The sequence below is a fragment of the Zootoca vivipara genome, chromosome 8, assembly GCF_963506605.1.
Source record: "Zootoca vivipara chromosome 8, rZooViv1.1, whole genome shotgun sequence".
Classification (NCBI taxonomy): Eukaryota; Metazoa; Chordata; class Lepidosauria; order Squamata; family Lacertidae; genus Zootoca; species Zootoca vivipara.
The window spans coordinates 83,847,994-83,861,839 of record NC_083283.1 but is presented as its reverse complement, the minus strand read 5'-3'; the positions used below and the strand labels follow the sequence as shown (position 1 = coordinate 83,861,839).

Sequence of the window (13,846 nt, the reverse complement as noted above, 5' to 3'; positions counted from 1 at the left end):
TGGCATCAAACGTTCTCCAAAGCTACACACAATATAAACATCTACTGTACTTTCCCATCTAGTCGCATGATGTCGCTCTCTGCTTAAGTAACTTGCTGCGAATGAAAGGGGAACAAAAGGCTCTTCCACTGCTTTGTCATCACCAGAGATCATTCCCGTTCTTATAATTGGAGGAAGAAAAGGTATATCAGCAGGCTGGATTTAGATTCTTTCAATGTCCCCCCCCCAGAGATATTTCATAAAAGAGGGGAGTTATATGAAATATTTCTGAGATGGTTGCTCTATGGGGAGACTCTTCCTCAGTGGGGAGAAGGAAGCTGCTGCAGCTGATTTTGCTTCACACAGTCTGGTTGATGGGGAGCGGCCAGCTCCATTATTCCGTGCCTGAAGAATCCCAGCATGGCACCTTCGTGGGCCGCATTGCCCAGGATCTGGGGCTGGAGGTGGAGGAGCTCATGCCTCGTATGTTCCGGATGGAGTCTGAAGATCATGGGGACTCTTTTGAGGTAAATGTCCAGAATGGGATTTTATTTGTTAATTCCCGGATAGACAGGGAGGTGCTGTGTAACAAGAGCCCTTTGTGCCCTGTTCACCTGGAGGTGATTGTGGACAAGCCTCTGAGGGTCTTCCATGTAGAGGTGGAAATCAAGGACATAAATGACAATTCTCCTGTTTTCTTGGAAAGTAAACAGTCCCTCAGTGTTGCAGAATTAATGTTGCCTGGTACACGTTTTCCTCTGAAGGGAGCCTCGGATGCAGATGTTGGTGTTAATGCTCAACTCAAGTACAAGCTTAATTCCACAGAATATTTTGTTGTTGAAGAAAAAATAAATGACCAGCAGAGTGTGTCATTGGTACTTGTTTTAAATAAACCTCTGGACAGAGAGAAAATCCCTGTGCACCATTTAGTGCTAACAGCTACTGATGGGGGTCAACCAGAACTCACAGGCACAGTCCATCTTGAGATCACTGTGATGGATGCAAATGACAATGCACCTGTATTTAACCAATCTGTTTATAAAGTGAAATTGTTAGAAAATGTGGCAGATGGAACATTGGTTATTCATCTCAATGCAACAGACTTAGATGAAGGAAGTAATAAGGAAATCACCTACTCCTTCAGTAATAATGTTCCTTCCAATATATTTAGTATACAGTCGGATACAGGTGAGATCAGGGTAAAAGGGAAAGTGGATTTTGAAGATATTAATATGTATAATGTTGAAATTGAGGCAAAAGATGGAGGTAGCCCACCTTTGTCTGGGCACTGCACTATCCTTATTGAAATTTTAGATGTAAATGACAATGCTCCCGAGATGTCATTGAAGTCCATGCTAGTGCCATTGCCTGAAGACTCCTCGCCAGGGGCAGTGGTAGCCCTGATCAGCATCTCAGACAGGGATTCCGGATCCAATGGGCAAGTGAGCTGCTTTCTGTGGCCCACTGGGCTTCCATTCAAGCTGGTGCCCACCTTCAAAAATTACTACTCACTAGTGCTAGCTGAACTTGTGGATCGAGAGCAGGTGGCTGAGTATGGACTGGTGGTTGTGGCCCAGGATCAAGGGGCTCCCTCACTATCAGCAAGTAGCAGCCTAGTGGTGCCCATTAGTGATGTGAATGACAATGCACCTGCTTTTGCTCAGCCATTCTATACAGTCTTTGTGAAGGAGAATAATCCACCTGGTGCCCATATCTTTACAATGTCTGCCTCAGATCCAGACATGGCTGAGAACGCCCTAGTCAGCTATTGGCTTGATGAGAAGCTCTGGTCTCTGTCAAGCTACATCTCGGTGCACTCAGAAAGCGGCAAGATCTATGCACTGCAGTCCTTAGACTATGAGGAGATGAAGTTGCTGGAATTCCAGGTGAGAGCCAAGGATGCTGGGCTGCCCTCTTTGTGCAGCAATGTGACAGTGCAGGTGTTTGTGGTGGATGACAATGACAACGACCCAACAGTATCTGGACAAGGGGAGGCCCCTGTCAAGCTGGCGATCCCTGTCATGGCTGGCCACTTAGTGAGCAAGATCCATGCCCTAGATGCTGACTCAGGCTACAATGCATGGCTACGCTATGAGCTGCATGAATTGACCAGTGGACCCTGGCAAGTGGGACTGTACAGTGGTGAGATAAGTACCAGACGTGCCCTGAATGATGTAGAGGGCAGCAGCAGCCATAGTTTGCTGGTGTTGGTGAAGGACCATGGGAAGCCACCGCGATCCGTTACAACTACATTGAGTGTGTCCTTGGTGGCAAACACCCAGATGTTCCATGATGATGTCCATCTTCCCAGGATGGGAGGTAGTTCAGGACCCCTGGTGGACAAGGTCAACATCTACCTAATCATTGCCATCTGCTCAGTGTCCAGCTTGTTCCTGCTTGCAGTCATCTTATATGTGGCTCAGCGATTCCAGAGGCAAGCAGAGGAGACCATGGCGTATGGTCCCGGCACAGCCACGCTGGTGTGTGCAAGCGAAGTGGGCAGTTGGTCTTACTCAAATCGCCATAGCCACATTTTGGCAGGAATGAGTGGAGAGGCTGGAGCCAAAAGTGATCTCATGGTTTTCAGCCCCAACATTCCTTTCTTTGCAGAGAATGGGGATGTAGGGATTATGACGGAGGTGGTCCCTAATTCATCTGGGCAGGTGAGTCTCTATTATTCATTTCAGTTTGTCCTGTGATGTACCTGTCTTGGGAGTATGTTTCAAATACTCACTTGGATATAATAGCATGATTTCAATGTTTAATCTGTTTGTTCATTCTCTTGGTGGTAGAAGAGTAATATATAGCCTTGGTTATAAATTAGCCACATGGGTCAGGGAATTCCAGCACAGAACACAACTTGATGGAATAATTTCTGCTTATTATAAAACATGTTACTTGAATATATAGTCATGCAGAATATTTTGAGCTCTGACCAGGAAATCAAAGAATACACTGAGCTTTGCAGAATGCCATGGGCTTTGATCAGGAAAAGAGATTTAAAGATATTGGGCAGCATTGCTGTTTGAAATAATATTGTAGTAATTATGCAAATCATGCAAGAAGGCAATAGCAACATTCTCATTAAACACACAAACTCTCCATGTTTGCAAGAGATGTGCCTCATAGCGTCTAACTCAAGATGAATACCCAGCGCTATGGAAGATATGTAGGAAGTACCATAAGCAAACTTCTTTGCAATAGCATGTTGTGCAAGCAGGCAGGTAGGCAAGCAAAAGGCATCCAGGACTCTCCCAAGACTGAAGAACCTACCACCCCTAAACTTGATTTTAAAAATCTTTCTGAGATTAGAACTGACTGACAAATTCATTAGCAAGCAAATTCTCAAATGATTTCTTGACTTGGTTGTGGATCTAAGATGTTTCCTGGGATGAATCAAAGTCAAACTACTTTCAAACACAGGGTTGTGTTCACGCACATCAGTGGTTGCCCCTTGCCATCACATGGAAGACAAAGAAGGAACTTTAGCCTATGGAGCAGCAAAGCATGAATGAGAAGGCTGAAGGATCTTTACATGGTTGTAGGAGAAAAGCAAAGCTCTTCTGCCAATGGATATGTGCAGATCCCCAAAACCAGAACAAAGCAATATGTGATAACATCAATGTCTGAACATGCTCAACCACATCACTCACAAACTGGCAACCACAATTACGTTTTACTGTTCTTGAAGCCCAGGCCAGACACTGGCAGAGCAAACAGAATGAAAACAGCAACAAATTCATTAGCACACCATTCAAGAGGTAGCAATTCAAATTACTAGCCTTTAGCATATCATTTGCATGGTCTAAAACAGTGAAACACAAACAGGAGGGATATCTCCGTTCACAAGAGATCTTAGATCCATGAATCTTATTTGTATATTATACAGATTCTTGACACAGCACATACCCAAATGGGACGCCGCATAATGCACAAATAAAGTGTGTTCTCATACTGTTAGTGTATCCACCTGAAGAATAAAGGAAAAGATAGAATCATAGAATCATTTGTGCTCAGAAGCAGTATGGCACAAAAGTATGTAAATAAGAACAGTGAAGAAAAGGTACACCCACTGTATCGTCTTCAGTAGTTTGGGGAGCCTGTGATTATTGGCTCTCATGCTATTATCTTTTTGGAATGTAACAATGTTCCACTTGGTCTATCATGACCATAGTGCTTCTCTTTCTCACATTTCCCATTTTTCTTTCATCTCTACCCCCACTTTCTTCCCCACTGTTAAAGTGAATCATCTTTCTTTAACATGAATGAAAACATACCCACATTTGTACAACATAAACTTTTAAGAATGGAAATTCTCAAAGGCAGGAATGCGATCCTAAAAAACTGCTGCCACACAGGAGTAATTATATATCCACATACACACAAATCTTATGTCAAATGCTTACAATGATAAATATGACTATCTTCACATACATTTAAAGAAGCATAAGAACACTAGAAGAATAAAGAACACCAGAAAACAAAAAAAAGCCCAAACAAATATTGCAAGAATTGCATTTTTAAATTTCTTCACAGGGTGTCACTCTTTACTGTTAAATGCCTCTTGCAGGCTCATAGGAGAGCTCCTCCTCCTTGCTGTCATCAGAAAATAGGCAGCACCAAAAGTGAAGGAGCACAAAGGATAATAGCAAGCTGGAATAACACCCCCTCCAATATTGTACGTAACTGAGGGGGATTCAAAGGAATATATTTGAGATGGTTGTTCCTTGGAGAGACTACTCGGTGAGGAAACAGCTGCTGCAGTTGGTCCTTCTTCACACAGCCTGGGAAATGGGGAGCGGCCAGCTCCATTATTCTGTGCCGGAGGAATCCCAGCATGGCACCTTTGTGGGCCGCATTGCCCAGGACCTGGGGCTGGAGGTGAGTGAGCTGGTGCCTCGGATGTTCAGGATAGTTTCCAAAGAGCACAAGGATTATTTAGAGGTAAATGTGCAAAATGGAATCTTGTTTGTGAATTCTAGGATGGACAGGGAGGAGCTTTGTATCAAGAACCCTGTATGTGCCATTCACCTGGAGGTGATTGTGGATAACCCCCTGAGGATCTTCCATGTGGAAGTAGAGATTGCAGACATAAACGACAATGCCCCTGTTTTCTCAGCAAGTGAGGAAAATCTGTCCATTCTTGAATCAAGACTTGCAGGATCCATTTTCCCTCTAGAGGGAGCCTTAGATGCTGATGTTGGTACAAATGCACAGTTAACTTACCACCTCAGCCCCAGTGAACATTTCATGTTAGATTTTCGAAGGAGCAATGAGGATAATTCCTTGGGCTTTGTAATAACAAAGCCATTAGACAGAGAAGATATTTCTGTGCATCGCTTACTGCTCACAGCAACGGACGGTGGCCAACCTGTGCTAACAGGAACAGTTCAGCTGGTGATCACAGTGGTTGATGTGAATGATAACCCTCCTGTCTTTAACCAGTCAGTGTACAAGGTACAAATGTTAGAAAATGCTTCCATTGGGTCATCAGTGGTTAAGCTCAATGCCACTGATTTGGATGATGGCATCAATAGAGACATTACATACTCTATTCGTAGTGTAATCCCAGCTAAATCAAGTACCATGTTTAGGATAGATCCAAATACTGGACAAATTTTACTGAATAATGAATTGGATTATGAGGACACTAATTCGTATGAAATTCGAGCAGAAGCAACAGATAAAGGTGGTTACCCCTTGTCTGGACACTGCAAGGTTTTAATAGGAATTCTGGATGTGAATGATAATATTCCAGAGGTGTCAGTGACGTTCCTGTTGGTACCAGTTCCAGAGGATTCTTCACTGGGGACAATTGCAGCCTCAATCAGTATCTCCGACAGGGATGCTGGGGTCAATGGGCAAGTGACCTGCTCTCTGTGGCCTATGGTGCTTCCTTTCAAGCTGGTATCTACCTTTAAGAATTACTACTCACTGGTGCTGGCTGAATCCCTGGACCGTGAAGAGGTGGCTGAATACAGGCTGGTGGTGACAGTCCAAGACCAAGGGACTCCATCACTGTCAGCTAGCAGCAGCCTTGTGGTGCCCATCGGTGATGTGAATGACAATGCACCTACTTTTCCTCAGCCCTCCTACACGGTCTTTGTGAAGGAGAACAACCCACCAGGTGCTCACATCTTCACAGTGTCCACCTTAGACCCAGACATAGGTGAGAATGCCCTTGTCAGCTACTGGCTGGATGAGAAGCTTTGGTCATTGTCAAGCTACATCTCAGTGCACTCAGAGAGTGGGAAGGTCTATGCTTTGCAACCCTTGGACTATGAGGAAGTGAAGCTGCTGGAGTTCCAGGTGAGAGCCAAGGATGCTGGATTCCCCCCTTTATGTGGCAACGTCACAATACAAGTTTTTGTGGTGGATGAGAATGACAATGTGCCTGCGGTATCGAGGCCAGAAGAGGTGTCCCTTGCTCTGCTGGTAGCCCCTGTCTTGGCTGGACATGTGGTGGGCAAGGTCCATGCCCTGGATGCTGACTCAGGCTACAATGCATGGCTGCGCTATGAACTGCATGAGGCAACCAGAGGCCCTTGGCGTGTGGGACTGTACAGCGGTGAGATTAGTACAACACGAGCCCTGGATGAGATGGAGGGCAGCAGCAGCAGCCAGAGTGTGCTAGTGCTTGTGAAGGATCACGGCAAGCCAGCACTGTCCACTACAGCCACATTGAGTGTGTCATTTGTGGCAAGCACTCAGGTAATCCATAGGGATGCTCACCTTCCTAGAATGGGAGGGAGTCCAAAGCCACTGGTGGACAATGTCAACATCTACCTGATAGTTGCTATCTGCTCAGTATCCAGCTTGTTCCTGCTTGTGATTATAGTATACATGGCTCTGCGGTGTCAGTGTCAACCCAAGGAGCCCGTGGTGTATGGCCCTGGCACAGCCACACTGGTTTGTGCCAGTGAGGTGGGCAGCTGGTCCTATTCCAATCGCCACAGCCACATCCTGGCAGCTGCAAGCGGGGAGCCTGGTGCCAAAAATGATCTGATGGTTTTCAGTCCTGGTATTCCTTCCATTGTGGAGAATGGGAAGCAGCAGGATCTGCTCTGTGCCACGGTTAGTGCCCTTTCTGAACTATTTTATTATGCATATTTGTGTTATGATGTTTGTGTAAATAATTTTCATCTGTTTTATTTTTAAAATACAGTAAATAATTACCAGTTCCGCCCAAGACATTTTAGTGGATTCTAATGGTTTATAATATCTTTTGGGCTTCTCTTTTGGTCTAAAAGCAATGATACAAACATTTATGCACTACAATAAGAGGTATGGAAGCAGCATAAGACTTCCTTTACGAGATTTTCATGAATCTGGTTTTTATCTTTGGCCCCCTTCAGATGGAACAGTATCAGACTCTTTTTCATGGCCTAACAGAATAGCAAAAAGAAAAGAAAAAAAATCATTTTCTGTTGTATTGTGAGAATGACTTTTGGTATTTCCTCAGTGCATGAGCATTCTACCTGACCAATAACATAGTGAGGGAGAATTGAGTTTTAATTCCCCTTCTTGTTTTAACCTCCCCCCCTGCCAAACACACAAGGAAACCTCCTGATGTCATGAATAAGGCAATCACATCATCCTCTTGAAATAATTGATGCTGATGATAACTCTTTGAAAAGGTTTTTGGAAAAAAGGCTTGTGAAATTGCAACTTTAGATTGAAGAGTCATCTTTCTGAATATTATTTGTAAATTGATAGTGTACTGATGGATTCAAACGTTATGCAAATATTTTGGTGTGGGTTGACAAGTAATGAATGAAAAATGGAAATACGTGTGCCACACAAATATAAGATCTAACCCGGAGAGAGCAGTGCAACTACCTCCTCTGACACAGATACCATGCCACGTTCTCTGTCTTGGAAGGTTGTCTCTCACATACTGTGTCCAGCTGATCCTGCTTTTAAGGTAAAGGTAAAGGGACCCCTGACCATTAGGTGCAGTCGTGACCGACTCTGGGGTTGCACGCTCATCTCGCATTATTGGCCGAGGGAGCCGGCGTATAGCTTCCAGGTCATGTGGCCAGCATGACAAAGCCACTTCTGGCAAACCAGAGCAGCACACGGAAACGCCGTTTACCTTCCCACTGTAGTGGCCCCTATTTATCTACTTGCATTTTGATGTGCTTTCGAACTGCTAGGTTGGCAGGAGCTGGGACCAAGCAACGGGAGCTCACCCCGTCACAGGGATTTGAACCTCTGACCTTCTGATCAGCAAGCCCTAGGCTCAGTGGTTTAACCCACAGAGCCACCTGGGTCCCTGATCCTGCTTTTAGTGTACTCCATATTGAGGGATGAGTGTTCTGCATGTGCTCAAAGGTATCCTTTTTATTTTTTTACTTTCTCCAGAAGAACCCATATATATGCATTTTTTAACACCACAGGGAGGAAGGCAACCTGTCCTACATGATTTGGATGCAGAATCTGCAGACAGGGAAAGGGCAAAACTACTTTTAATCTTTTTGTTCCATGTAAGGAACTAACTGACGATATAAAACATATGCTAAATATAATGTATAATACACCTTTGATGCTAGATACTGAAAAAGCCTTTGATTAGCTGGACTGAACTATTCTAAAACATTTTCTCTTAAGAATGAATAGAAGTCAGTCGTTTTAAAGTCATCACCACACTACAGTGCGATCAATAGTGCAAGTAACATCAATTGTCATTTCTCAGAGAGCTTTCCATTCAAAGAGGCACTGCACAGGGGCTTCTTCCATCACCTTTGCTGTGTACTACAACCATCAAAGTTCTTGGCAGAGCCCTCAGGTAGAATTTAAATCTTTCTGCTCACACACACTGTGACTATAAACCTGTGGACAAGCTCTGGAGAAGCATAAAAGATGCACCTATGACCTTTTGGTAGACCAATGCAGACCATCACGTCATGCCACTGATTCACTTAGTGAGAGCATATCGAGAAGCTGGAAAGGAAAATTACTCCATTCTATACAAATAATCTCTTTGTATATGGTAAAGAACGGCATTAACTTCCAATAGACTTCATTGAGCATAGATAATGTATCTCATATAACTATCTAACAGGAAAAGCAGAAGTGCCTGAAGTAATTTCAGTATCTACAAGGTAGGTACACCTTCATATCTACCTAATATATTGTATGGTGTAAATTGGGACCTTCTCTTTTGAAAGTTTCCTAGGATCTGGGGTTGCCTTCACAAAGGGTTGCATTTATTTTTTTGTAATTTTAAATAAACTGCACAACAGCAAACATGACTTACCTTAAGCTCTTGATCTGGAAGGAAAGCAACTGGTGGATGCTAATGGGGTTGGATTCCACGTTGTTTGTAGCCTTTTCTTTAAGGTGGTCTCTATGCTGTTTATGTAGATGGTATTATACTATATTTTCCCAAGGCATAAATAAAGTTGTCAAATGGCTGGTGGGGGGGGGGTGTTGAGGGCTTAATCTAGACAAGATGGAAGTACATTTGATTGAGGGCATTTGTTCAGCCTGTTTTGGATGGAGCTGCACTCAAGCTGAAGTCTCAGGTTTCCAGTTATTGTCATGTAGGGGGAAATCTCGTGAGTCCCCTGAGAGAAATGTGGGAGCACCATGATATATTTTCCTTTATTCTGTGCAACTGTTTTGGCACAACGTAACATATGCTGCTTCCAGGCAGTTTTCCTAGCTTCCCAAGCTTGGTGTGAAAATCAGAACAGTCAGCCACTTGGCTGATAAGGACTCAAGCCTTATCCACGCCTACCCTTTCCTCACTCTTTCCAGGCACAGGTCCATGCTTAAAAGCTCTGTGTCCAAGCATTTGTTTTTGCCCTGGAGCTTTCCTCATGAAAACCCGCTCTTTAGCGCTCAGTAGGAGCAAATGTCAATTCAGGTTTTCTGTGGATTGCCATTTGCTCTGATTGAGCTTTAAAGAGCAGGTTTTCGCAGGGAAAGCTCTGAAGTTAAAAAAGTGGGGGACACTTAGACAAAGCGCGGACTGTGCCTGGAAAGAGCAGAGGAAAAGTGGATAAACCCTCAGACACAAGCCAACCAAGCAGTTATTTATCACAGAACCTAGCTGAATTAGACAAATGGTATTCGGGGTGAATAATGGAAGAGCTGTTCCCCAATTATGCTATTCTAGGAATATGTGTTTGAATGAAATTGGTGTGGTCAATGATGTTGTTCCTTTCCACACAAATGCTTCATGGAAACAGGGTCCCACACCTCTGGTGCTAAGTATGAATGAGCCCAAGATTTTCTCTCTCCAAGTAATGTAGAACAGAACACTGCAGACAGTTTGCAGAATATCCACCTCCACAATCCAGGGCAAATAAAACTAATGCCCTAAAATGGACCAAAGCAGTTCTGAAACAGCCATCCTGCCAGAGCAAACTACTACCACCAAGGCTTCAAGACATGTCGATGCCAGCACTGAACATGCATCAAAATACCCAAGGCCAGCAACCCTTTTAAAGGAAAGCTGGATGGCTAATAAATTAAAATGCAGTGTAAAATTTACTTAATTGAAAGAGTTCTGTGAAATCAGAGTTATAACATACATTATAACATAATGCCTAAGGTCAGATGACAAGTACACAATCTTTTCAGTATTTAAAAGTTCAATCACACGGTGTCGCTGTTTGGTAAAAAATAGTGTCAGAGGACTGGAAAAGTCAGCTCCTCCTTCCTTTGTGCAGAGATCTGCGGCAAGTAAATTAACCATCATGACTGCTCAGCATAGGAACAGAAATGAACATTTAAGGTAGACACACGTCAATTTCTATCTTATTTGTACTCCTGAAAGGAACAAGACTGTGTGTATTCCTCTGTGCTCCGGATGCATTTTTAAAAATGGATGTTTGGAAACTAGGCTCCTTGGTGAGGCGGAGGCTGTTGCAGCTGGTTCTTCTCCACACAGCCTGGGAATTGGGGAGCGGCCAGCTCCATTATTCTGTGCCGGAGGAATCCCAGCATGGCACCTTTGTGGGCCGTATTGCCCAGGATCTGGGGCTGGAGATGGATGAGCTGGTGCCTCGGATGTTCAGGATGGAGTCTGCAGATCATAGGAACTATTTTGAGGTAAATGTTCAGAATGGCATTTTGTTTGTTAACTCCCGGATAGACAGGGAGGAGCTGTGTGGCAAGAGCCCTTTGTGTGCTGTTCACCTGGAGGTGATTGTGGACAAACCTTTGAGGGTCTTCCACGTAGAGGTGGAAATCAAGGATATAAATGACAATGCCCCCACTTTCTCTGTAAATATATTAAATCTTTTTATATCAGAATCGACAGCATATGGTTCTCGCTTCTCTCTACAAAGTGCTTCAGATGCAGACATTGGTAAAAATGCCCTTATTGCATACAGTATCAGCTCAAATGAATACTTTTCTCTGGGCACTCAGGATAAGCAAGCTAAAAGCCTTCTACCAGAGCTTGTTTTAAGAAGGACTTTGGACAGAGAGGACATCTCTCTGCACCATTTACTGCTTACAGCAACAGACGGGGGTCAACCAGAACTCACAGGAACAGTACAGCTGGTGATAACTGTGCTGGATGTTAATGATAACAGACCTGTCTTTAATCAGTCAGTTTATGAAGTGAGTATACTAGAAAGTTCAGCTATTGGGACTCTTGTTGTAAAGTTAGAAGCAACAGATATTGATGAGGGCATTAACAAGGAGATTACTTACCGCTTTAAAAGACCTTTGCCTTCAACTATTCAAACTATGTTTGAGATTGATCAGAATACAGGGGAGATCAGGTTAAAAGAAAAGCTAGATTTTGAAGAAATTAATTTGTATGAAATTCAAATAGAAGCCACCGATAAGGGGCATGCACCAATGGAAGGAGACTGCAAACTTTTGATACAAGTCTTGGATGTGAATGACAATAGCCCTGAGATGTCACTGAAGTCTCTATCTGTGCCAGTTGCAGAGGACTCCCCACCAGGGACAGTGGTGGCTCTGATCAGCATCTCAGACAGGGACTCTGGGGCTAACGGGAAAGTGAGCTGCTCTGTGACACCCTCCCAGCTGCCCTTCAAGCTATTGTCCACTTTCAAGAATTACTACTCTCTGGTGGTGGCTGAGCCCTTGGACCGGGAGCAGGAAGCAGAATACAAGCTGGTAGTGACTGCCCAGGATCAAGGGACTCCATCGCTATCAACCAGCAGCACCCTGGTGGTACCCATTGGCGATGTGAACGACAACGCTCCTGCTTTTGCCCAGTCTTCCTACACGGTCTTTGTGAAGGAGAACAACCCACCCGGTGCTCACATCTTCACGGTGTCTGCCTCGGACCCCGATGTGGCTGAGAACAGCCTGATCAGCTACTGGCTGGATGAGAAGCTCTGGCCCCTGTCGAGCTACATCTCGGTGCACTCAGAAAGTGGGAAGCTCTATGCTCTTCAGCCCTTGGACTACGAGGAGGTGAAGCTGCTGGAGTTCCAAGTGAGGGCCAAGGATGCTGGGCTGCCCTCCCTATGTGGCAATGTGACGGTGCAAGTCTTTGTGGTGGATGAGAACGACAATGCGCCAGCTGTGACTGTACCAGTAGAGGAGGCTCCCAGCCTGCTGGTGGTCCCCCTGACAGCTGGGCATGTGGTGGGCAAGATTCGTGCCCTGGATGCTGACTCTGGCTACAACGCATGGCTGCGCTATGAGATGCATGAGGGGTCCAGTAGGCTTTGGCGGGTGGGACTGTACAGTGGTGAGATCAGTACAACACGTGCCCTGGAGGAGGCAGAGGGCAGCAGCAGTCATAGTTTGCTGGTTGTGGTGAAGGACCATGGGAAGCCTGCTTTGTCAGCCACCGCCACACTGAGTATTTCGTTGGTGGCCAGTGTCCAGGCCCTCCCAGCTGATGCCCGGCTTCCCAGAAGGGGAGGGAGCCCCAGTCCCCTGGCGGAGAACATCAACACCTACCTCATCATAGCCATCTGTGCAGTGTCCAGCTTGTTCCTGCTGGCCATCATTGCATATATGGCCCTGCGGTGCCATTGCCGGCCTAAGGAGGCTGTGGTGTATGGTCCTGGAACAGCCACGCTGGTGTGTGCCAGTGAGGTGGGCAGCTGGTCCTATTCAAATCGTCACAGTCACATCTTAGGGGGCGTCACGGGAGACTCCAATGCCAAAAGCGACCTCATGGTTTTCACCCCCAACATACCTGTGTTTGCAGAGACTGGACAGGTAGGGAATACAAAGGAGCTGGTCCCAGAATCTTCTATTCAGGTGAGTCTCTGATGTTCTTAGAATTGCCTTTGTGGAGGGTCAGTTTTTCCGTTAATATGTCCACAATATGCATATAATGTAAATATCAGATCAGCTTGTGGAAATTTTTTAAACATTGTTTTTATTCATTATACTTGTCTATGACGTGTACCATATTCTGATGCCTTTAAAGCCTAAAGATTTTGAAATATATGAAGGTAATGCACTTGATCACGTAAAATAATTCTTCCTAACTACAAAACAATTAACAGTGGTCAACCGGATGTAATTGTGCTGGAGGGTGTGGGTGAAAATTAACTGGAAGGGGAACATAGAAATTTCCATGGTGTGGGAATTTGTTCCACTATTACCTGTGCAGGAAGAAAAGGTGATGCAAGGCTTCTGAAACCAACTAAATTGGTTGCAGCAATGGACATTATCTATGCAGAAATATCAACATTAATAAATGATTACATCGAAAAAACAAAGAACTTTAGATACCCTAGAATAAATATTGTTACATCCACTGTTTGAGTGGCGAGAAATTTCAGGGGTGCCAGCACATACCTTGTACTTGGTTTCCTCAGAATGAAGGTAAGTGGAGATGGTGGCAGCTGTGTGATATAATGTTCTGTGCAGTGGTGTCCAACCTTTTTTCAAAGAGGGCCAGATTTGTTGT

General features: G+C 44.6%; 3 protein-coding genes across 3 annotated transcripts; all 3 read left to right on the top strand.

The window, feature by feature from the left end:
* The first annotated feature begins 233 nt into the window (after positions 1-233).
* Positions 234-2,678, top strand: LOC118079397 (protocadherin alpha-13-like). The gene has a single exon (XM_035103566.1). It carries the CDS (start codon positions 273-275, stop codon positions 2,676-2,678), a length of 2,406 nt encoding a protein of 801 aa, XP_034959457.1. The 5' UTR covers positions 234-272.
* Positions 2,679-4,674: 1,996 nt separating this feature from the next.
* LOC118079396 (protocadherin alpha-8-like) lies at positions 4,675-7,376 on the top strand. The gene is made up of 2 exons (XM_035103565.1): positions 4,675-7,053; positions 7,335-7,376. The coding sequence occupies exons 1-2, from the start codon at positions 4,696-4,698 to the stop codon at positions 7,374-7,376; spliced, it is 2,400 nt and encodes a 799-aa protein (XP_034959456.1). The 5' UTR covers positions 4,675-4,695.
* Positions 7,377-10,667: 3,291 nt separating this feature from the next.
* On the top strand, positions 10,668-13,254 carry LOC118079323 (protocadherin alpha-8-like). The gene has a single exon (XM_060278127.1). The coding sequence runs from the start codon at positions 10,813-10,815 to the stop codon at positions 13,198-13,200; it is 2,388 nt and encodes a 795-aa protein (XP_060134110.1). The 5' UTR covers positions 10,668-10,812; the 3' UTR covers positions 13,201-13,254.
* The last annotated feature ends 592 nt before the right edge of the window (positions 13,255-13,846 follow it).